The sequence below is a fragment of the Ambystoma mexicanum genome, chromosome 4q, assembly GCF_040938575.1.
Source record: "Ambystoma mexicanum isolate Mex_15411 chromosome 4q, UKY_AmexF1_1, whole genome shotgun sequence".
In the NCBI taxonomy this organism is placed as follows: domain Eukaryota; kingdom Metazoa; phylum Chordata; class Amphibia; order Caudata; family Ambystomatidae; genus Ambystoma; species Ambystoma mexicanum.
Window position 1 is genome coordinate 1,009,777,888 of NC_090928.1, and position 24,978 is coordinate 1,009,802,865.

Below are 24,978 nucleotides of genomic sequence, written 5' to 3' on the forward strand. Positions count from 1 at the left end.
GTAACTTAAAGGTAGAGAGATGTACATCTCCTAATAGAAATCTGTGATTTGGCTCAGAGGTATTCACTCCTTAGGAAGACTAGGCCAGTATTTAATTACAACGTTTACACATCAGGGTAGTGCTTATTTTGTATCTCTATGCCCTGCCAGGTGGTAAATGGAGCAATTGGCATATTGTTTCCTCCTTTGGGGAGTTGGACACAAGGTTTGCACCAGGTTAGGGGAGGCAGTCCTCCCTCACTCAGCATTAACCACCAAGAAGAACGTCTCCTGGGATCCCTCCCTGTGCGAGTAGGCTCTGTTACAAATCGAGATATTTGCCCATTCTCCCGTAGGGGGGCCATCCCCTTTGAGGCTAGAGAGGCGAGCCGGCTCAGTAAAACCCTGCCTAATGGTCTTGGCAAGTAGGACCGTAATGGAAGTGACCCTTCTAGGGGACAAGGACTCCCATGCTCACAAGGCACTTCCTATGCCAGGAAATCAATGTACATACATGGAAATGCATGTAAATATCAGTAACATAGTTTCCCGTTTATTGGCAAGACAAAGAATGCCACCTGACGAGAGACACAATGCTGTGTGGAATGCGCTCTTCACTCTTACCTGAGGTGTTCCCCAGGGATCCCCAGGGATCCGCCTTGTCCCCTGTTCTCTTCAATATTTACATCTGGCCTCTTGTGTGTCTCATCCGCTCCTTCGGCGTCAGGTGCTATTCATATGCCGATGACAATCAGATCCTGATCTGGTTGGATCGTGATCAGGCTGAGCTGTCGTTGTGCTTGAATCAGTGCCTGACTGCAGTGAGGGTGTGGATAGGCACAATTGGCTCAAGCTGAACGGTGACAAGACGGAGGTGCTGGTGGTGGGTTCTCCCCCTGAACCCTCACTCTGGGTGTCTTCCTTTTGGCCCTTATCCTTGGGTCCTCTTCCAGTTCCATCTGCTAAGGTCAAGAACCTTGGTGTAATTGTTTTGTGTTCACTTTCAATGGAGGCCCAAGTGGCGGCAGTCTGTAAGGCTGGTCATTTCCACTTAAAAATACTTAAGAAGGTGCTTCCCCTTATTCCTGTTCACCTTCGCCCACCTGTAGTCGCAGCCCTGGTGCTCAGCCTCCTAGACTGCTGCAACTAGTTATATCTGGCACAGCCTATGGCACTAATTCAGAGATTACAGCATCTTCAGAATATGGAGGCTAGAGGCTCCCCATATGGGGCCCATATTTCACCAGTACTGCGGTCCCTTCATTGGTTGCCAGTATATCAGCGCATTGTTTTTAAGTCCCTCTGCCTGGTTCACCGTGCGTTGCATAACTAGGTGGCTGAATAAATTTGTGCTAGGTTTACGGGCTACCTCCCAGCACGGCAGTTACACTCAGTTGCTTCTGGTCTTCTTGTTGTCCCTTCTTATTGTCGCTCCGGATTGGAGCCTTCTCCGTTGCCGCCATTCGACTGTGGAATGATCTTCCCCTCGCCCTGAAACAGTCCGTTAACCATCTGGCCTTTAGGAAACTGCTGAAAACATACCTATTTCAATAACTCTGCAACTGCTGTTGGTCTCTATCTCTCTCTTGCGCCATGATACTTCGGTGACTGTGCGCTCTACACGTTAATTTAACAAAACATATCAATTTAAAACAGCCGGTAAAAGGAAGAAGAAAGTAATGGAAAGAGAGAGAAAAGCATGCGCAGGAGAAGCCATCTGATGTACACACACATTGGAGGGGCAGAGCAGTGTTGGAGACACACATCCAGTGGCAACCTGTGAGGAAGAGAACACCAAACAAGGACACCGGAAGCCCAGCATCACACACAGTGGAACAAGCACGGTACGGATGGGATCCACATGACCACGAGAAGATCGTGGTGGGGCAGGGACCCAACTAATGACACTGAGACCCAAGCAAGTTGGAGGAACTAACCCTCCCATCGGCAAAGCTGTGCTGAGTGCCACAAGCTAATGGAACGAGGAGGATGAGCCTGGAAGGAAGCGAGAAACCAAAGGTGGAGAATAGCCATGGCAAATGCATCCCAAAGCTGATCTGGTGAATCAACCCATGCTAACTGAAGGTACTCTGTTGATTCTGACAAGGGGGAGGCAACAGTGACAGTGTGAACTTTACATAAGGAACTGCAACATTGAGGCTGAAACCCGAGGAACTCAGGACGCTCTGCATTGGGAGAGTCCAAGAGAGTTGGTTAATGTAACTTGTAATTGTAACGACCTCATGGTGGCAACAGTAAAGACAGACACGAGTGATCACAGTTCAAGGGGGTTTATTATACTGTATAATGGATGGGATAAATGCCTAATTTAAACCTAAAGCTGATAGGCCTATACTAAAAAAATAATATTGCCAATCCTTACTGCTATGCTATAGAAATGGTGTGGGATAATGTTCACGAGAAAAGAAAGAAGTGTTCATGAAAGGATAAATCAGGATGATATTGCTGGGGTCTCCCTTCCCCACGTTTTTAGCACAGGACAAGACGGGACTCCTGAGCACAGCACACTCCTGGGCCTCTCCAGCACATGGTCAAAGTTCCTTTCAATGATACCAGGAGCTTCTGGGGCCAAGTCTCTTTTCTGCAAAGTCTCTTGCCTTAGAATGTCTGCTGGACCATGAAAAATAAACAAACAAAAGTTCTTTTTCTGATCTTTCTCCAAGGGGTGATTGCACTTTGCTGCTTGGATCCTCCTCAGCCGGGCTCTGATCCTTCTTGCCATGTGAGCCTGCCTCAGTCGGGTTCGCTACGGCCTTTAATTCACAATATCAGCAGCTTGTAGCATTCAAGAGTCTTAATTTTTTTTTTAAACAATCATTCACTGTGGAAATCCCTTGGTCGGGTTCACTCATGTCAACACAATGTACTTGGGTGCATTATGCTTAACCCCGATTCACAGGTATCCCTCAGCAGGGTATACATTTGCCAGTTATGCGGTTCACTTTGCTTTATCACAATGCAGGATTTACTTCCCTTAGCTGTCCTTTGGATAATGGGTCAGAAACTTTCGATTGTACAAGGGGTTTGTCTGGACCCTGTATGACCACTCTGATACCTCATGCAGGGCCTTCTGGTAATTGTAGTTTTAACAAAGGGGGCCAGCTTGAGTCCTTTGAATCAGCACCCCGCAGTACCTGACCACTCTGCAGCTGGTCCATCACTGGGCTTTCTCACAAGTTCAAACACACACAATTTCTTTGTTCATATGTTCTTATTAGGTTGCCACGTGCAACCTTGGTTTCAACACAGTCTGGTTGACTATCAGCTTTCTCAGACTCACTGGCTCTGCTGAACTCGCTGGTGTTTCTTGTCTCCGGAATCAAGGATGGTACCACCATAGCAAGCGCGTCTCCCCGCCTTGCTTATCAGTGCATGAGGAGCCTGTGCACTGTTGACATCTGCTGCACCACACATCAGCTGTATTTCCAGGTCTTATGATTCCTTCCAAAGAGGCTTTGCAGGTCTGGGTTAAAAGGGCAAAGGCACTTCCCTCATTGTCATCCTTTCAGGTCTTATCGGCTTTTTTCTCTGCTTTGAACTGCTGTCCTGGAATAGCTGCCTCCTTGTACAATTGGCTTTGCTCAAAGTGTGTTCTCGTGTTCTGCCTTTTATCCTTCTGGGGAAGGGAAAGGGCCATCAGGTGTGTGTAGTAGTTGTCAATTGCCTGACTCTGCCTGACCCTTGTATTGAGACATTTCAGGTAAACAGCTCTGTTGTAAGTATATTGTCTTTCATGGTGTAAGAAAGTGTTTGTGTCAGAAAAGGGGTGGGCTAGAGCTTCAAAATATCCTACGGTGTAGGATGGGGAAAAGATGTTACAAGGAAGGGGGTACCATGTTTAACCCTTTGGTGTCCCACTTCCACTCCCAAAAAAAACATCTAGGTGATCCTGTTCCATTCCCAGGAACTGGATCCAATAGCGATGGCTGTGTCCTGGCCACCTGCATGACACATCTCTGGGGACCAGCGAGTGAGACACCTTCAGATTTCTCACATAATGCATATTGCCATTCTTTGAGAAAATACTTTGATAAAACCTCTGCGTTTAAGCTCAAGCACCTGTTATAAAACTCAAAGAAATGTGTAGAAAAAACAGAGGAAAGGCCCCAAAAGGGCAGAGGGGTATCAAGTATAAGATACCCCAAAAGAGAGGCAGAGAAAACCTCAAAAGTAAAAAGGTTTAAGTTGCTAAGAAGAAAGGGAAAAGACGTTCAAATAAGGAGTGCATGAGAGAGACTAGAGTGTTTCACAAGTTCCCGGAGACCAAAGGTTTAGGCACATATCAAGAGTTACAGAAGCTAATCACGGAAAGTAACCACGCCCGGATGAATAAGTAATACAGGCTGTATGCCACACTTTGGAACTGTAGTATCTTGAAAAGCCTGAGAGAAGTCCAAGAAACCTAGCTAAAGGGAGGCTACTTTATTTAGTTATTAGTTCTAAGTGGTAGGGCCAGATAGGTTAGATTGTTGGATGGATGATATTTGGTTTTGGGCTCCTGGCGACCGTCGAGCACCTTTAGTTAATTTGGTTAGGCAGGGAAAACCCCATATAAATAGGGCAGGGTAGGCCTTTTTTATTATTTCTGTCAAATAAAGAATATGCAAATGTAAAATTTGCATCTGACTCCTTCTTTTGTCTTGCCACAGCTCTTAAACACAAGACCAGGTTTTCCCTCATATTCCATCCATTCACTGTATTTCCTAGCAAAGAGCTGCACAGCTAATTTTGATGAAGTGCAGAATGTGCCGATTGTGCAACACAAGTTCCATACGTTGGGCTGGACTGTTCGGCTGGTAGGGCATCTGTGCGCAAATAAGAGAAAACAAATGCTTTTTGAGGTGTGCAAATGTATTTATTGCTCTATTTTTAAGTGTAACTGTGGGATACATTGTGCCTGATTTGCAAAATCATTTTATAATGGCACAATCCCATTGACCAGTGCTTTGTAAATCAGGTCCATTGCATTTTAATGGCATTACCACCTTGATGTATTTGAATAATGGGACTGAAATCATGTTTTAAGTAAAACGGTTTCAGGTATAAGGTCCCTATACATAATGTCCCCATACATAATGTTGTTGGGAAAAGCCATTGGTGACATTATATATGGTGACATTTATGTATGGGGACGAGTTGCAGGGATGTCCCCTGCTCCCTTTGCAAAAATGTAATAATGTACCAGCAAAAAACAGTTAAATTTTTGTCAGGACTACATTTTTGCGGGGATATTATTACATGGAACCAGTAAAACTGCAGGTATCAGGATGCAAAGCCTAAAACCGACTTTTGGGAATGCAACACTTGATCATTAAGATCTAGTGACTTTAAGGGCTAATAATAATGTCCTGAAGGGTTGCATGCGGCCCGCATGTTGAGCACCACTGACCTAGCACATCATTAAGCAGCTGAATAATTATCCAAGGCAAGTCGTAATGTCACTGTTGGGCTGGCCGCATAGCTGGAGATATTGTAACTACGTTTAGATTTACAAGGCCATTGGAGGTAAGTGTGGGTCACAGTAGACCAGAGCACCTCACCAGTCAAGCGTTAGCTGCACCATTTAGCACTGGCCATTGATGAGCTTTGCTGATGTGGTTTTACCACAACTGTAGCACCTCAGTTGCAGTGGCTGGTTTGGATCCCATCTGGGGTGAATGGCTTCACCTGAGGCACTGGTCAATACCATTTGACAGATTTGAGGGGTAACAGGACGGTGCATCAAGATCAAAATGGAACCCTAGTGCCCCTTTCCTATTTCTGACACTGCAGCACACTGCTCCGCTATGCTGTGTTGGCTGAAAAGTGGAATAGTTCCATATTTTCTGTTATGAGTGAATACATATTTCAAGCTGAGGGCCAACTACATGCTAGTTTCAGCCATAGTGAGTCCTTGAATACATCAACCTTAGGTGTGCTTGTGCAGTCTATCCTAACTCTCCAGTCCTAATTTTAACAAGAATCCTCCTTGCATGGACTTAACCGCTTTCAACTGTATTTTTTGCATCATTAGTGAACATCCAGCAGCACAGTACATGTACTAATGGTATGTCTAATTGAAATGAATCTACAACTGGTGTATTATTCCCAAAATATATACTTAAATGGCAGCAGAGGCTCAAGATGAAGTGGATGTTGTAAAATAAATGTGCATTGAATAATAGTGCTAACTTTGTGGGGCGGCCTGATCACATCAGTTTGAGAAATATACACATGCAAGCACAATGTGGAATATTTTCAAGTGCCCTCAAACCAAAGTTAACAAGGTCTGAGATGAACATTTCAAGTACCAGAAAATATCCTGCAACTTTTGTTAAAATGGGGCATTGCCTAATCTGAAAGAAAGAACAGCCGTGATAGAAGGAATAATGGATTTGCATTTTACAGCTGTGGGGCTTTCATTTTCTTCTACAGCAATAAAGAGTCAGGATTATGCAACTTTCCAATGTTGAGAATATGGACTGTTGATAAGGTTTTGATAAGTCAGTGCACTGTGAAATGTGGTGTTTTATGAAAATAGGCACATTAAAAGCTGCAATTTTGACTGAAACAAAGTTTAAATGCAGCAGGCACTGAATTTTGACATAAGGGAATCCTTTCAGCTCACAAAGACCCCAACCCCTCAGCATACAGGATGGTAGGACAGATACGTTCCTTTCCCAATCTAATAAACTCTTTGAATCTGCCCACTGAAGATAAAGTTCCTCCTTCAAGAAGGTTAAGAAAACCAGACCGTACAATAAAGTTTAATTGTGGAGCTTTATTAATTGCCCTGTGTGTATTTAAATTCAGATGAATCTTTAGTCCTGCTCTATCAAATCTGTTAGCATCTTGCAGGCCTTCCTGAATGAAAGAATTGATGACTTGACAAGACTGCATGTCTGGTAACTTCTCAAGAGGAACACAGAAGTAACACCACACAACTACTGATATGAAAGTTACAAAGGTTCTTTTCATCATCAAGGACCTGAGCCATAAAGACCATATGAGCAAGGCCTGAGTCAACAAGAGCAGATTTGTAGCCCTGACTCAATAGAAAATGACCATGTGTATAGTCTTTGTATCTAAGCAGATGTATTTCTAATGCCATATTTTTGAATTAAGTAAAAAGCCCTTTAAATGTACATTGAATTATTTATATTGCCTGTATCTCTAGATCTGAACCTCTTCGAGAACTCATTTAGGTGCTGAAATGTTCAGCTGAAAATCTCCTATTAGATGGACTACAAATGGTTTCTTAAAATGTAGTTTTAAGATGCAAATTAGGCAAGTTTGCACTTTGTTGCATAGAAAGGGTGCACGCTAGAGTGTCATATATGCTAGCAATCTCAGGGACGAGCCTGTTATATTGAGATGGAAAAATAATTTGAATATAAATGTTGAAGTGAGTTTAAGGGAAACATCTATAACTCAGAAAGTATTCATCCTATAATGATGAAACTTGCAACAGTGTATTTGTTCCAGAGAGGGATATATGACGAGCCTATTATTAAAGTGGTCCTATGTGTGGAAATAAAACAAGCAATCCCTGAGATGGCATGATATTCAATGGGAGGAACACTGGGTTTACAAGTTACTCCTATCAGACTGCCCTCTTCATTAATATGCCCAATGACTGCAGAGTGGTGGTTCTACTGCAATGCCACTTTTGGAACACTGTCCAATCACATACATTGACCAATTAAATTGGGAAAGTACACATACCTCAAAACGGTGGGGTTTGCCGTTATAGAAAAGGTCAAACACAGAGAGGCACTGGGACACTCACACATGGGGAGATACTGACAGACTCACTTGCTCACTCACTGACTGATGGAGTGAAAGAAGAACTGATAACCAGAAGGAGATGGAATGGATTGATCTCCTTTTGGACATATTTTGGATTATCATCAGGGCCCTGAATTTGGGGTCCTAGAAGGAGTTATATATAGTCCAAGGCATTCTTAATAGTAAGAGAACGCAGACAGGCTGTGGAGAAAAGTTGATTCTATCCTACTGGCTAATGCCCACATATTCTTGAAGAGGGTGAATTGAAGCAGTCCTTAAGAGGGTGCCCACCTGTCTGCGATTCAGCGATTCATCCAAAAGAAATCCTAATGTGAGTATTATCTAAAAGGGAAGTAATCCTGATGGGAGAGATCGCAAAAAAGGGAATTAGATAAACTCCTGACCCTGTTCTTTGTTAATACTGAGGGGTGGGAATATTGAAATTGATTGCGCATCCCTAGAAGTTAGGTAACATTTCAGAAGCATATGTGCTTCTGGAAAAAATATATACTTTATAGATTACGTCCCATTGTGTGTATACAGTGAGTTTCGCCTAACCCTTTTCTCTGGCGATGACGTCTAGCACAGAACTATTAACATCAGTTGAAAAAGTAATCTTACTGTGTGCATACATAGAAAAAGAAGAATATTGAAGTAATTCCTGGGTATACCATCAAGCAGAATATTGTTATTAATGCAGGGTTGCTCAAGATAAACAGGAGAGAGTGAATATTCGCTGACCATTTCTTTCCTCTGTTCAAGGTGCCCATTGAAAGGGAGAAAGGTATATTTTACACAGTAATTGAATAACTACCTCAATTAAAGGAATTTTGCCAACGCAATACTAAACATACACTTTCTTTTCTAAAAAGCCATTCATATACCTGGAGGTCCAGTAGTTTGCTGCAATTGAGTTTAAAATTATGCTGAAATTCCAATATATCTATTGATTAAGGAGGGTGGTATTTTGAATGAAGGGGAAGTAAAGAGATGTGGATAGGCAGAGATGTATTTATTTTTTTAAACTAATTTGCTGTTTATCACAAATGAAAGTTTCATCCTGGACTCTCATGCAATTGAATCCATGGTGCTTCTGTGCTCCAGGTGCTCTAGGTGAATTAAATGAATTACGTGAATTAAATGCATAGATACCTATGGTGAAGTGTGTGTAACTAAAGTCTCTATTTCCATAACTGTAGCATTGAAGACTGAAGTGCCCAAAGTGTTATTTATTTCTCATCATTGGCCTTTAAAACCTAGGGCCTCATTACAAGTTTGCCGGTCCGGACATCAGATAAAAGCTTACCGGCACAGTTGTTTCCCGACCGGCAAACTACGAGTCTGCTGGCAGGAGCTATCCGCCCGCCAGGTTTGACGCTGGCCCGGCAGATCCGCATCCGCCAGGAGACTTTCACAGAAGCCCCAGCACTGTTATCTTCCGTGGTCCCATTTCCTATGGAGTCCTATGGGACTCCACGGGATTGGGCATCAACATTTTACTGGCGCCTGACTTACCAAACCGCCGAGGCTGTAAGGCCCCAGTTATTCCAGCAAATCAGGCGCCAGTAAATCATTACGGGTCTGGCGGCTACCTGCTGGTTTTTCCAGAGAGGTTTCTGCGGGACTCGTAATGAGGGCCAATGTGTTTATCTTTAATTGGATTCCAGTATATCGATTTTGTTAATAGAGCTTCTGTGCAACCCTGTGTGTTTCTTTTCCCGAAAAGGGATGGAAGCTGTAAGGAATCAATTCTATTAAATTGGGGGGTGCCAGATTCATCAAAATAACTTTATTAATTAAAGGAGAACTGTGCATACCTGCTTTGGGGTGGGTGGACAGTCACCCTGAATTAACTACCACACGTTTAAAACATCCTGAAATGCTGCACCGTGGAATGCATTACAATGGTCCTAAATGTACACAGATGATGGCTATTGCTTTAATTGGAGTATTCCCTTTACATGCTGAATCTGTGTGTACTTTGATGGGGAGTTGAAAGCTGCTCACTTTATTTCATTAGCACTACAGACGGGACTGTACTGTATTCTGCGCCGAGGAAGAACAGAGATATAAGTCAGTCTCCAGTTCCCACCTGAAGCCAAGCTCCCAGGCAGCAGCAGATTAGAATAACCCGCCACGATGCAGACACTGTCAAATGTAAACTGCTGTGAACAAAGGATGCATTGCCGATTCCAGCGACACACTACTGACCTAAACACCAGAGCAACATCCAGCAAACGCTGTCTCCAAATGCGCTGGGAGAAAATTCATCAATTATGGCAAAAATGCATAATGTATACAGGTAAAAAAAAACGAATCTCTTTAGCAGAATAATGCAGGCTCCTTGAGCAGTGATGAATGTCTCACCTAAGGCACGCCGTTTAATTCCACTACAAGTAAATTAAAAAAAAGAGCACTGTTATGCCATCAAAGTTTAAAAATAATACTATTGTTGGGAAGAATTATGGCTCATTTTTGAACTATTAAAATTCATCTGCACGGATTCATATCATATCCCTTTGAAACGTGTGCGTAGGGCTTATTTGAATATGCAATACATATTGCTGGCAGGTAATCTATCCCAAATGATATGGAGGCAGGCCTACAAGGCATCTCGCCCACTGTTAACAAGTACCGCGGAGTTATCCCGCTTGGCATTTCACGCACATTCCTCTCCGTATTTTATCGTAGAGATAAATGACCTACTTGGAGAAATATTGGCGCGCGTGTGCGCCCTACCGACCATAGAAACATTGGCGGGATGTTACCGTTCCACTTGACGTACACAGACATTATGCTTCGCCATTTTGTTGCTTCGAGGTTTGCTTATCCCAGTGAAGTAACTACCAAGTGGGAGTGTTCTCTATAAAACTGAAGCAGTAGGACCTACCATGCAACCAGACCTTTGTCAGGTGAAACAAAGTTATGCCACACCAATAAAAATAAACGTCCGACCAGAGTTAGGCCAGCCTGAACCTGTAGCCAGCTTGAATTTGTATGACTGTAGGTCGTTCTAATACGGATTTGGGGATTTTAAGCAGCAAATAACTAATGCTCTGTTTAAGCTTACTAATTTCTTAGAGCTGGAAGAAAGAAGGGCCCAACTTGAATTTTAACCTGAGCCTACAAAGAAAAACTAAATGCCAGAAGAAAGCACCTACCTCGGTGTGCTTTACGACTGGATACACAATAAAATATAAAACTTTCACGGACAATTGTGTTGGATGTCGATGCAAAATCGGATTTATGTAGAGTGTAGAACGAAAAACCTTTTCAGCAGCCGCTCTCGTCCATCTCTCTGTTCACCGTTGTGCGGATTCCATGGTAGTGTGCACTCCTTTAATATTAGGCATGTAGCGGGGAGGCGTTCCGTTCACAATGGTCCGACTGAATAATTAATTTTGCTTGTTCCACAGGAGCCTCAGTCTTAAACCAGAATGGAGGCACACTGCCATCATTTTTTATAACTTATTTGGGCACGTGAAGGCACAATAATCACTCTAGCTACATTCCCCATTAAATTATAACATCTCATACAATGATTAATCGATGGAGTTTGGAGGCTGCACGTGAGAGCCATTTTCATAAGTAAACGGTGTAGTCCATAAACAAAACAAAAAAGACATTTGCCCACAGTTTGTCAACAAGTTCATGGGTTCCGGAGGCATTATTTCCATTAACTGACTGCTCGCCACCTCATGACTGTGGTTTATGAAGGCACAGACAGGCTCGTTATTAGACTTTTTAAAAAAATGTGGTGCTCTGATTGTTTAAAATCAAAATAATGTAAAATATGGCCCTGGCGAGCCCCGGGGCCATCCCCGGAGACCTGCACTGTACAGTTAAAGCGCCGAGACCACTTTGTCAAGAGCAGGCCTTGCACTGAACGCCCATTCATCAACATCTCGAAGCACACAATGCACACAGGGTATTTTAGGCACGTGATACATTTTGTCCTTATGTAGCAGAGCCCCCCCTCAAATATGCTGAATGTAATAAATTGCTATAATCAAACCTAATTTCTGAAAAATACCTGTGGGAGCAACAAACAAAAAAGCACGTCTCGTAAGAAAAAGCCCATGATAAATAACTCGGGACGCTGCCGTTTATTATAATCAGCGTGGCAGTGAATTACAAAATGAAAATTATGTGCTCCCTGATAACTAACCCCACCGATATATATGATCTGTGGAACTACGGTGACTTACTTTGCATTTCACAGGAACAGTTCAAAGAAATATAATAGGAAAAAAGGCAAGATTTATCACAAAGAGCCCGGTAGCAGAGAATATGTTTTAAAAAAATCCATTTATTTTGGCCTCATTAAAAAAAAAGCTGGCACAGAAGTGATTTGCTTAGAATTCATTAAATATAAAACATTTTTGAAAAAAAAGTGCTAATTTACCCAAAGAAATATCTAGGCAGAAAGCAAATTATATTATTTCTGCAATGCTGGCTTGCAACTGTGCACGCCAAGTGATATGGGCGCGTTGTGCGTGATATATATTGGCAAGCATAATATGTTACACGGTTCTCGACAGCTAATTGCATTTGTACTTCCTGTGGGTTTTCATAAACAGTGGCGCTGGGTGAACAACATCGTTTCTCTTTCCAAGCAAAGGAATCCCGTATACAGAGTGGTGATGTGCACTTACCGATGAAGCCGTCTCTGCACGTGCACTGGCCGGAATTTTGGTGACAGGTGATATCTCCTTTGGATGTGCCGGAGGCATTGCAGTTGCAGGGGCTGCACCCATCAGGGTGGGACTGCCGGAGATGATAGTATCCCTGCTGGCATCGATTGCACTGTCTGCCTGACACATGTCTCTTGCAATTACATTGGCCTCCAATCTAGAAGAGATACAAACATACCGTGGGCTAAGGAGCGCTCCTATATTTAGAACCCTTCAAGAGTCAGAGCGAGAAACCATGAAGTTCAAAGAGCAGCAAATGAACGGTGTGGATGGCATCACACTTTCCCTTATTGCAAGCAACCATCTCTATTGTTTGGAAGCTTATGGGTCCTGCAGTTTGACCAACATCACTGGATGATATAGAAGAGGGTTATCTAGCAACTACATGGATACATTAGTCAGCGGGGTTCCAAGTAACATCTAGCAGACAACTAAAACGAATTGCGAGTTCTTAATAATGTCATTCGGAAATCTGAGGTGGAATAAACATCTCAGTTGAAAGCTACCCAGCCATGGTTTTATATTGTCTATGACATCATGCACCCGATGTCCATTCACTATGCATTTATTTTCCACCAGGTATGATGACCCCACAGATGAGTGTGTAGAGAGGCAACATGAGGGAAATTAATGAAACAAAAAGTGCCAGTTTCTCTTCCTCCCCACGCCCATGCCAATCCAAATTTCAAAAACAAATATGTCAAAGAGAAAATGCCTTTCCTCCTGCAGTGATGTCATGGGAGGGGATTATGAATTCCATACTTCTCTGCCATGGTGTCATTCAGAAAGGGAAATAGTTGCTCAGTCACGCACAATATTAGAACTGTTACATCCTTCCCAGGCAAAAAGACAGGAAGAAACAGGGCCAGCCTTCTGTGTTCAATCTTCACATGGAAGAGAATCAAAGGGGTTTGTAAAAAGGCCCCTGCAGAGTGCACGTTGTCCAGGCACTTCCACACATACAGGCGTGCACATTATATGGCACTAGGATATTTCCCAGATAGTCTTTTGGAGGGATGCCTACATGGGTACTGCTATAAAGCCATGCTTGGGTAGCCTTCAAACAGGTTTTTTTTCTTCTTTTTCTGACTGGATGCTTACCTGCACCAAAGTGGGAGATAGAGTATGAACTGCAGTTCCACCTGCATTTCTGGTTTGCTGACAGGTGAGGAGAGTGGGTGAAGGTGGGTGGAAAGGGATGGGTGCTCCCAATGAGACATGGTTGAGACACGAGTAGGAGGGCGAGATGACCAATGGCAAGACCCTGAATCTGGACCTGGATCACTTTGCACGTCTTGGCCAGTTGCATCATTGAAAACTGGTGATGTGTTTTGGGAAATTGACCTTATTTTGTGCAGATTGTGGGGACATGCGGCTCCAGGATGGCTGTTTACCTTTCTGCTTTTGAGAGTTATTGTGGATCAATATTTGTTGGGGAAAAGCTAGATTGTATACATTGATGTTGGAGGTTGGGTGTTTTCGGGTTGTACTTTCTGGAAGAGAGTGCAAGTGGGAGCCAGCAAGACCCGGCATGGACAGGGAGACACCAGCATGCAAGTGGGTTGGGGTCAGCCTTCCACCAATTTGAGTTATCACTGGCATTCGCGTTTTTACATTTCCACCTTATAGCCCTAATTATGAGTTCCACTGATTGCTTTATTGGAATAAACAAAACAGTGCACACCAGGTGTCCACCGCTTGTCAGAAATCAGTGGGGTTGACTTTAAAAAATGCAGATTTACAGAAAAATGCATTTGATATTTTTGCATATCCACGTGGACAATTCTCAACTTAAAAAAAAAAACACATTTCCTTCTTCATTTCAAAGAAATACTTAGATTGTGTAAAATAGCTCCTCATACAGCTACTGGAATTTTTTTCAAAATGTCCATTAGCCCTATCCAAGGTCAGGACAGCTTGCATAGGGCTGGTGTATTCCCATTTAAAACTTGTTTGCAGTGCAGGATCCAAATCCATGATGGTTGCAGGGCACTTCCAGGACAATAATAAGGTCTCGGGAGGATAGCTTGGGGGCAGCACACAGGTCCTGGAAGCAAGACGATGCGGAGTGACACATGTTTGTGCTTAGAAACCTCTGGGTATAAATAACCCATTACATTACATTACAATAATCCACAGGACTGGATTCCGATTTGGATTTTGCTCCTCAGGCTGTCATCAACTAAAAAGGTCAAAAAGCTTCAATTTTTATAGCTCACTTCTGTTTTTTTGCTAAACAATTTACAAATCACAGCACATGAATGGAGCAGATAGCAGATTCGTGTGTAAATGTGGTGTGATTGCCTCTAGTGTTCTTGCAATTATCAGACCAAAGACCATTCATGAAATCCATTGTATGGGAAATTTGACGTTTTGAAGTACCCACTAACCGTGTCGGCCCGGTTAAACTGTTCAGAAACTTAAGAGCGGGTGTGCAAGTTCTTTGAAAAGTTGCATGTAGTTTCTTTGCATTTGACGATAGTTGTTGTGTTCTCAAAAAGTGTTCTTTCTATGAGGAGTGCAATGTAATCTTCACTACACAAGCTATCATCAATTGTTATATAATAAATGTAATAGGCATATAGAGGATGTAGTCCTAATTTAGATTAAAAATACTCCATAACAACCTTTGCAATGTCAAATCTACAGAAACTGACAGCTGAAATGAGTCTATTTCAACCTCAAGATTACAACGAAAAAGAGAGTTGCAAATGACCACGTATAATTGAAACCAGCAACATGAAATCCTTCCTACTGAACATTCACACCCAATGAATCTGAAATGGAGAATATACATTTGGAAAAATGTGTATGAACAGAAAGGCATGGTTCAAATGAGAAGGCACTGCGAACAATCATTTGTAAATTGGCTGAGAAATTTATAAAAACGAAAATCATCACGTCATGTGGTGAATTGTGCGGATGATAAAGCATGCACATTGAAACCTGGAGATATGTTAAATTAAATGAACAAGCCAGTGCAAGATAGCATTGACAACAAGGAGACAACTAGATTAATGTCCACATTGCCCACTCCTGTCAATCAAGCTATGGAGCTTAACGCCCAAGCATCTCCACACAGATGAAGACCAGCAAGTCATCAGAACATTTCTCAAAACCTGCCTGTTCACTAGACCACAACACACAAACTAACATGTCAACCTCCAAATACTTCCAACAGCATACACAGCCATTATTGAAACTCGCAGACGGTTCAGTGCAGCAAGACAGTGAACCTAGGGAAAATAGAGATTAGGGCCCATTTGGGTAAATCTCGCCAACCCATGCAACACACTGTCACTCAAAATTTAAATCAAGGACACCTGGGAGATTGAATTACCTTGGCTCCTTCTCCACAACTGTTTCACCAAAAGCTTAGGTATTTCACAATTGTGATCAGACGTAATGCAAAATACACCATTCAACTGAAAAGCAGAGCACTAAGAAGTTCACACATAATGGAAAACAACACAAACAGGACTGCACTTAAGAGCATAATTAAGCAATATTGTCCAAGCAGGGGGGTATTACCTGTCCTGGTAAGCCACCCAGAGTAACATTGCTATTAGTACCCCGACATGTTGTACTGGGTACTGATAGTGTACTTTTAAAGTTGAGAAACGACATGTTCGCCGTTTCTCAACTTAATCAAAACTAAAAAATAAGATGGCCACCATGGATTAGGTAGAGGGAACTACTCCTAGCCCCTTCTCCCTTTCCATGGCAGCTATTCACACATCAGGGACAGTGAGGTGTGGGATGTTCTGACCCACTAGGCTCTGCCCTGCAACATCACTGTGTGCTGTTTTCATCAGAAACAACAGAATGGCCACCAAAAAGCTCTATGCGCTAAAAATCTAAGAGAAGTGTGCAGGGGAAACCCGAAAAATAGGCTGCCAATCCATTTGCCTGTGTCAGTGGTGGAACCGGAGACCACACTACCAAAACCTGTCATTGGGCTGCCCACAGAGTGACATGGAATTACCTGAAAAGGCAGGGCTGCATTTCCAGGAAAACCCAGAAGTGCTTTAAAATCTGTTTTCCTTGGCTGTGGAAAGTGAAAAACACGATTCCCAAACATCAGAAAAGATCCAACATCCTTGTTGGGTGTTAAACATCACTTTATTTAAAGAATCCACCTAAGCACAATATCAGGAGAAGCACATTTCATCATCAGAAAATCCACATTCAAAAAGATGCTTGCCTGGAAAAATCTGTCAGATATGGGCGCAGTACCGCCACTCGGCTGTGTCAGAGCTGTCATTTACTTATACTGTTAGTTAAACTGGTACATTAAGATCAAATTGTGGAAAAGAAGAGACTTGCCATCAAAAGCAATATAGGTTGCTACAATTCAATTTCTATGTTTTAAAAAGACTGGAATGAAGAGATCTGTGGGTATATTTGTTGAAAATGTAAAGTTTATTTTAGAAAAGACAATTTTAAAACAGTGTTTTAAAAGTAAACTAATGTTAGCCACAGTACTTCAAAGGCACATTCCACAGTTTGCCCCAAACAAAGGCTCTCTGCTCAGGAACTGTCATTGAGTTGTTAATGGAGGTGGGAGGAGCTTTTGGCCTGTTGCTCTGAGGAAAGACAAAAGACTCCCTTGATTGAAAAGATATGTAGATTCAACTGTCAACAGAAAACAACTGCCAGCAGGAAGGGAGCCTGGGAGTGCTCTGGCCCAGCCAAACCTTGGGGGCGGGACCAGACGGATATGTGTATTTTTTTCCACAAGAAAATATCTTTTGAAAAAGACTCACAGAGAACTGATCAAAATTGGTAAAAATCTGTAAATATAGTGTTGTTAAAATGAAATTTCAGCTCACAGTTTGAAACTACTCTGAAATCTGTGCAATGTGCAGAGACAGGACTACCAAAATGTTGATGTTGAAGCAATTGTGATAATGCTAGAAATATGAAACTTCACAGGATTATGCCCAGATGTCATGCGCATTTATGGAGAAAAATATGGACAGATCGGACACTGGGTACCCAACCCAAAGCGCAAAAAACAGTAAAATTGGAACTAAAGCTCTCACCGAGATGGAACTCGGACGGATACGTGCTGTATTAAATCTGTAATGTGAATATGTATTATTAGCAAGTTGGTGATATTGTAAATATGATTTATGTGAAAAATAGATTTACTTCACTGAAACAAAGGGGAGGTACTCCCTGGATTGTAAAATGCAGCATCACTATGACACTAGATTTCCTTCTCAAATCAGGAGAGGGGAAATACTCTGACCAATCAGATTCCTAGAGGGTGGGCTTAGTATAATTCAGCCTTCCCACCCCTTTGGGAAAGACATAAATAGGGAGAGTTTAGGACCCAGAGAGAGACATCAACTGATTTACTGGCGAAGCGGTCTGCAGGAGGAACCCAGATCCAAGAGTCCAGAACTCTGAAACAGAAGGCCCAATTCCAAAGCTGAACCCTTCTCAGCTGGCCTTTAAAATCTTGAAACCTGATTTTAACCCCAGACTTCCAAGGGGCACAACAAAAATTAAACAGCCTGGCTGTGCTGTTTCTGATTTCTTGCCAAGAACTCTTGCCAGACCCAGATATCCATACCAGTAGAGCAGAGCTGTAACCTGATAAATCAAACCAGAACCAACCCATCAGATTCAGTTCAGAGGCCGTGCAGAGACCAGAATGCCGTGCTGAGTGCAGAACCGGGTGCCTGATTTCTGTCCGGTGGGCTAGCAGAATTCTAGTCCAAACCTTTGACCAGATCTTTGACGTGCCTATTCCAAACCATAGTTGTGAGTATCTATAGCATAGAATTGTCCATAGCCAGTATCCTATCCTTAAGTAATCCAATCCAAACCATTCTATCATATCCAGAACTGCATTGTAGAATCTCTTTTGTCTTTTCTGAATCTTTCCCTCATCCATATAGTCCTTTGTTAATTGCAGTGATAAATTAATCTTTGCGCTAATATATTTGCTGGAGAAAGACAAGTGTCTTGGCGGGCAAAAGTCAGAGCAGAGGCACCCTGATCTGGTGGCTGTCCCGTTGGGTATCTTGCATCTTCATAGCCTCCCTTAGTGTAACGAAAATTCTTGTTTGTAATTTCAAAAGCGCATCTTTCATTTGCAAATCTTGACTCTTTTCTGAGAAAAATCGACCTATAGTAAAACCTCTGTAACTTCTGAACCGTACATGCTAGAAAATGTAAGTGTCAAATTGGAACTAACATCCTCAGCTTTCAAACAAACCTAAAACCGCATTCCAACTCCTTGTAGTTTTTCTCGCGCGCTGAAAAGTTTGCTGTGGATTTGCATTTGGCTCAAATTTCATCACGTGTAAAACAGCTATTCTTTACATCCGACCTCAGAATTCAGTTTCCAATCGGCTAGTTGTCTAGTCATCATTGCTAGTGTTTGCCTGAACTATCCAAAGCAGCTCCCACTAGTTTTGAATCCCATTAAGAGAATTAAATCATTTTTTCAGTGTTTTTCCCATTCATTACAAGCCACATTCAAAAGCATTTGACCTGTTTTAAAATCGTTCCTGTTTCTCTCTATGCTTGCTGGGGGAAATTGGGATTGAAACTGCATTGGTTGAGTGTTTATTCCTGAAACCTCTGTGCTCCCCTTCCATCTCTTTATCTTGCATATTGGGGGGGATTGAGTAGTACCAGGGGGAAAAAGTGACATTGCATTGTTTTCGTATCCATATCAAGTATTGTTCTGTGCTGCATTGTTTTCCTATCCATATCAAGTACTATTCTAGGCTCCATAATATTTCTTATTCATACTCCTTCTGATTAAAGAGATTGTTGATTGCTGTGACATCACCCCAATGGTGATCATTGTATACATATTAATAGTGTGATATCTAGATATTGTTCAAAATTCATAAAAGTGTGATATATATAGTGTTCAAATTCATAAAAATAAATCTTTTAACTTTGCAAAACAGCCTGCTTCCTGGTTCAGTGAGACCGGTGGGATTGAAAGAGAGCGGTGTGATATAAGTGTACATCATTCAGAAATAAAAGAACCGTAGACAAAAATATATAATTAAGGGTTCCAACTGTGCATCGCACACTATGCATTGACTTATGTGGAGTGCCTGGTTGAAATCACTTACAGAGGGACAGCAGTGCATAGTAAGTGGAGTAGGGCGGAAGGCAGCTGTATATGTGGAAAAGGGGGGTGGGTTAGGGGGTGGGAAAGTGGGTGTGGCACAGAGCACTTACCTGATTATCCAGTGAGGGAATTGGGCTGCCTCCAGCTCTGAGGATGCTCATTGCGGGGCTTTACCATGTGGTAAAGCCCCGTTCTAACCATCCTCATTGGCTGGGAGGGCAAAGCCATGCCCCCGCCGGGTATGAATGGAACTTAACAGTGGCTGAGTCTAGCCCTAAGACTTTAACAGCAAAGACTAAAAGGTGTGTTCAAGAGCCAGAAACCAACATCCCATTCCCCACCTAACTGACTCACCTGTCAATCTACTATTATGCTTTCACTACAGAGACAGACTCCCCACACAGATCCCCTAAACCTTTGGGGAACATTTATGACATCCTAGCATGCTCTGCCATGTCTTTAGCCCTGTTGCACCCACTCCAAATACTAGTGACTCTCACGGTGCTCCAGAGATATCATGCTATTAATCTTGGACCTTCCCCTCCTGATAAAACCAACATTCAAGTGTTACTGCTACACGCCACATAGAAAAACACCAGCACTCAAAGACTGGTACTTCTGGCTTGCACTTATCAGCACCATTGGGTTTCATGAAGGACTCGTCCTCAACCCAACTTTCAGCTCCCTTTTTTGCAGAGCCAAGAGCAACAATGCCACCAAACTGTGAGAGGTGAAGCATAAAAGACCACTTTATATAACATTGCATTACTTTACAGTTCAAAACCAATCAATTTACATGAGAATACTGAACAAGTAACGGTGACTATTATCAATGCATAAGGAGATAAAGAAATTACTGGTAGGCATGCTTCCAGAAAACTTCTCAAATCCCACTGTCACTCATTAGCTATTTAGTACTGAGATTTCTCCAAAATAAAAATGTACAATTTGAATCCAGAACAACATGGATGCCATCAAGAAAGACCATGTTGCGAAGTGTATGAAATCCTTAAAAACACCAATAAATATATGGCAAAACTAATTGTGAAAGTCATTATGTCGTAGACGTCCTACCATATGTGTGGAACAACCCGGTCGACCTTCTATAATCAGGAATAGGGCCACCATGAGAGCCTAGCCTGATATTATTTTTATAGTAAAATCAGTGCCATGATACTGCATGTTCTGGATAGTATAGACTGTCAAATTACTGCTAGACCGATCTAATCAATGTCTTGTAGTTTGATTTTAAGTAATCCTTTTATGATTGAGGTATCACCTGCTTGTGAACGTACAGCGGGTATCAACACTGATTGAACTGTTTGAGGTGGCCTTATTGGCTAACATGGCCAGGCTGGGATCACTGATTGGCGAGCGTCTGTTGGGGGCCATCGACAGAGACCAATAACGCACGCCCAATGATATGTACATACATAGTCAAGAAATCACTGGCATGATTATAGCATTATGTCTAACCTGCATGCATATTAGGATACACACTGAGCGTATTTAAAACTAAGGTGCACTCCAGTTATCAGGATTGACAGTATTTTATTCAATATTGTATTCAATATATTCTTGTGTTTGCGTATATACATACAAACATACAAGTGACATAAGATGGTCTGTATAAATCGGCTGTTAATTTAGATATGAGGATATTAAAAGCTAAGTGGCTCAGTCATGTTCACTTGTGAATACACGCATAGGCACACATCTGAAAGATGGCGGCCCACATTTCCAGTGTGGAAGCACTGACCGCTCATCTCACATATGCAGTGTCCTTTTTTGATTTGTAGGTTGCCATGATGCACACAGCAAACCCAAAGGCGACCCCTTAAATTAGTGCCACCGAGTGTAAAATGGTATTTGATTGCGAGCCACTGAGAGGGAGATGAAACACCGTTGTCCTGGTGACTGAGCATTACAGTGTTTTGAGCATAAAAAATCCATGCAGCTTTGGGACATACACACCCATCTAGCTGCTGATACTAACCCAGCATCCACATATGATAGCATACATAAAGATGGGAATGTAACCGTCCCATGGACATGCTGGTGAGTAAGCTTTACTTTGCTTGGTCATGCGAATCAATGCAGCTCTGGTACAAACATACCCATACATCTATTAACCCAAACATCATATTAACCCAGCATCAACACAATAGCATACATAAAGGGGGAATGTAATCTTCCCATGGACAATATTGAATTAGAACAACAGAGAGCTTCTAATAAGAATTGTCTGTAATAAATGTCCCATGTATCAATATACAAATGGGACAAGCCAGTAATGCAGGTGAACATTGGAAGGGTATAGCTGAGCAAGCGTGTGCCAGATCCTGCTAATTGTATGTACACTGGGTTGGAGTTAATAACCACACACTGGAGTAAACCAAGCATATAGACACACTATGGTGTGAAATGAGTATTTGTTTTGTTCTTGTATATCGCTTGACTAGGTGCAGAGAGCAAACCAGTCCCAGGGTCACGTATGAACCAGACCTTGACTATCAAGTATACAGCCTGTTTTTGACTAATGGAAAACATTAAACGAGAAATCATTTGGGCTGAATACGATCAGAGATGGTCCTGAGGAAGGTGGGCAGCACCTTTGTAGGCCACTGAAATCGGTCGACCTTGTATAATCAGGAATAGGGCCACAATAAGAGCCTAACCTGATCTTTTTGTTATACTAAGAGGAGTGCCATAATACTGCACGTTCAGGATAGTACAGACTGTCGAATTACTGCTACACAGATATAATCAATGTCATCGTAGTTTGATTTTAAGCAATCCTTTTATGATTGAGACACCACAGGTCCAAGAAGTATACATTCGAATTTTGTAGACCATGGTAGCTACGTTTTAAGTTACATTTGATGGTGTGTATGTTAGTTGTTGCTTGAATGAAAAAATACAAATAAACTCATATCTATTTGGTACAAGTGAGTTATGAGAGGGTATAGTAGCAGACCATGCTTACCAAAAGAGAAAGCAATCAGAATGTTCTCGTATTCTATCCATTTCGTAGATAGATGGCACACCCCCTCTTTCTAGCTACAGAAGATGGGTCCCAATAGGGACAGCTAGAGGAGTGCACTTTCCCTCTTTGTTTGGTCATTCTTGGCCACTGCAATCCTCTCTAGTATTCGAAATTAATGTATAAAGTCAAGTGTGTGACACGATTTGTTTTGAATTATTTAGGTTTCACTGTCTCATTTGAGATAAACACACTGCATATGGGCAGCACCACCTGTAAATTGAATCTTAATGAATGTGCAAGTAATTCAAAACATGAATTGGCTTTTCATTGGTGAAACACTTTTAACAATTCACAATGGTAACAGGAAAGGATTTTTCCTTTCTTGTGATTGACCAAGTCCCTGACCATCTACAGGGAAGAAGTAGAGAAAGTGTAATAAGAGAACAGGATGCCCACCATATCATTGAACTGGATACATAATCCCCAAAAGGGCTTAACATTGATTAAGAGATGCAGGTCTTCGTAGGAGATTAAAAACAGTCCTGAACCATCTGAAACAGTAAAATACACATGCCTATCCCCATCGGTAACATGGACCTTAATATCTATACCCCATCTATAGTTTTCCTTGCGTCTTTTTCCCTCTTCTGGCGTTTATACATAAATAGCATATTGTATGTCTCTAGCCTAATATAGAATTCTGTTTGGACTAGGTATACTTAACACATCTCTAGACTTTTTGAAGGACACGACTGATGTTTGTTAACTATATAATGAAATTATTACATTTAAAATCATCATTGCCAATCATCGCCATATCTTGACACAACATCTAGTGTGTGTTGGCATTTATATGCAAAACACACACATGGCACAAGGGACCGATGTGAGACACTCAATACATTCAAATAAACCAATATGAGTCAAATGCCAGAGTACAGATTGATCAGTTTGTGTGAAGGATTGCCAACTGGCAAGGGTGTAGAAGTCCTAGTGTTTTATATTTTGATTCATACTAAAATGATGTGGGTTAGCCACCTCAGAATGGGTGGTCTGATAAACATACCAATCTTTCAGAACGCTCCATGGCAAAAGCATGATGTACACTTAGGCCCAGCTGCATCAGTCTACTAGCTTGAAGTTCCTCCACTTCAGTCGCACAGAGCATATTTAAAGGTCACAGGTGCTGTGACGAATCAAGGGATTCAGTCACTTCTCCCAAGAGGGGAACCCCTTCCTGTGAGGCTAGGGAGATGAGCCTGCTATGCAACATTCCCCCTCGGGGGGTGGCAAGCGGGATCTCACAGGAAGAAATCCCATCTTGGGGATAAGGACTCCCTTTCCACTAAGAAACTCCATTGTCAGTGTTCTCAAATATCCAGTGCAACCCTATCAGTTGATAGACCACTAGAGTCCTCTTATATGTGCTATTGTATTGTAACAACAGAATAAAAGTACCAGCCTAGTACTGTGAGGAGTAAGAACATGGGAGTGATAAAGAATACCTGTTTGTAAATCACTGAGACTCTGAGAGAAGAGTATAGCTCCAACACAAAAGAAGGACTATCCAGAGAAGCTGGGAAAGCCCCAGTGTAGTGTCATAAAAGTAGAAACAGTAAGAGAAGCCCAGGATTTTCCAACCAGCAGAGGGAAGCTGGTAAATGCATGTTGGCATACAGTAGGAGAGCTGAAGTGCCTGAAGTGCACTGCCTGGAGAACAGGCTGGAGAGAGATTGTCCAGAGGCTAGTAGTCCCTGGATGGACATTTGTACACGGCTGCAGAGGGGCTCCAACCATGAGGTGGCTAAAGCACAGCACATCGAAGACCTGCCGGGAGAGGTATCTCAAACCGAAGGAAATCTCAGGACGGAGCATAGTATGAAATGTGGTAGCCAGAAAGGTAAAAGATTGAATACCCCTTTCTTTCAATGATACCACCCACTGACATTGCAGCATGTCAAAGGAGCGAACAAAAGAAGGCAGAGAGCTGTCCCAACTGACAGAGTGCAAACCCGTGGCGGGCAAGAAGGGAAAAGAGTGAAGAACCTTTTCTTTGCCAATAACACACACAGACATCGACATGTGTCAAAGGAGCGAACAGAAGAAGGCGGCGAAGCCTTCCTGACTGACAAATTGCAGACCCGTGGTGGCCAGGAAGGGTGAAGAGTGAAGACCCTATTCTTTGCCGATACCACACACAGACTCTGAAGCATGTCAAACGAAAGAATGGAAGAAGACAGAAAAGCTGTACTGGCTGACAACAGAACAGAAGCTAAGACAACACCCACCTGCTGACACAGCCACGTTGTACCAAAGGCCAAGGGGAGAGCAGGAGACCCGATGAAGACAGAGTGAGAAATAAGTGGAACACTTACACTTATAAACATTGGAAACCAAATATAAAGATCGGAGTCATCTGAATCGTA

The 24,978-nt window shown here is 42.3% G+C and overlaps 1 protein-coding gene across 1 annotated transcript in view; it reads right to left on the reverse strand.

Moving 5' to 3' along the window:
• The window catches only part of USH2A (usherin), a 4,817,015-nt gene that overhangs the window by 4,226,535 nt on the left and 565,502 nt on the right, over positions 1 to 24,978 (reverse strand). Inside the window, exon 12 of the mRNA XM_069608572.1 lies at positions 12,423 to 12,618. Within this exon, the coding sequence (XP_069464673.1) occupies positions 12,423 to 12,618 (196 nt within the window). The remainder of the gene's footprint in view (positions 1 to 12,422; positions 12,619 to 24,978) is intronic.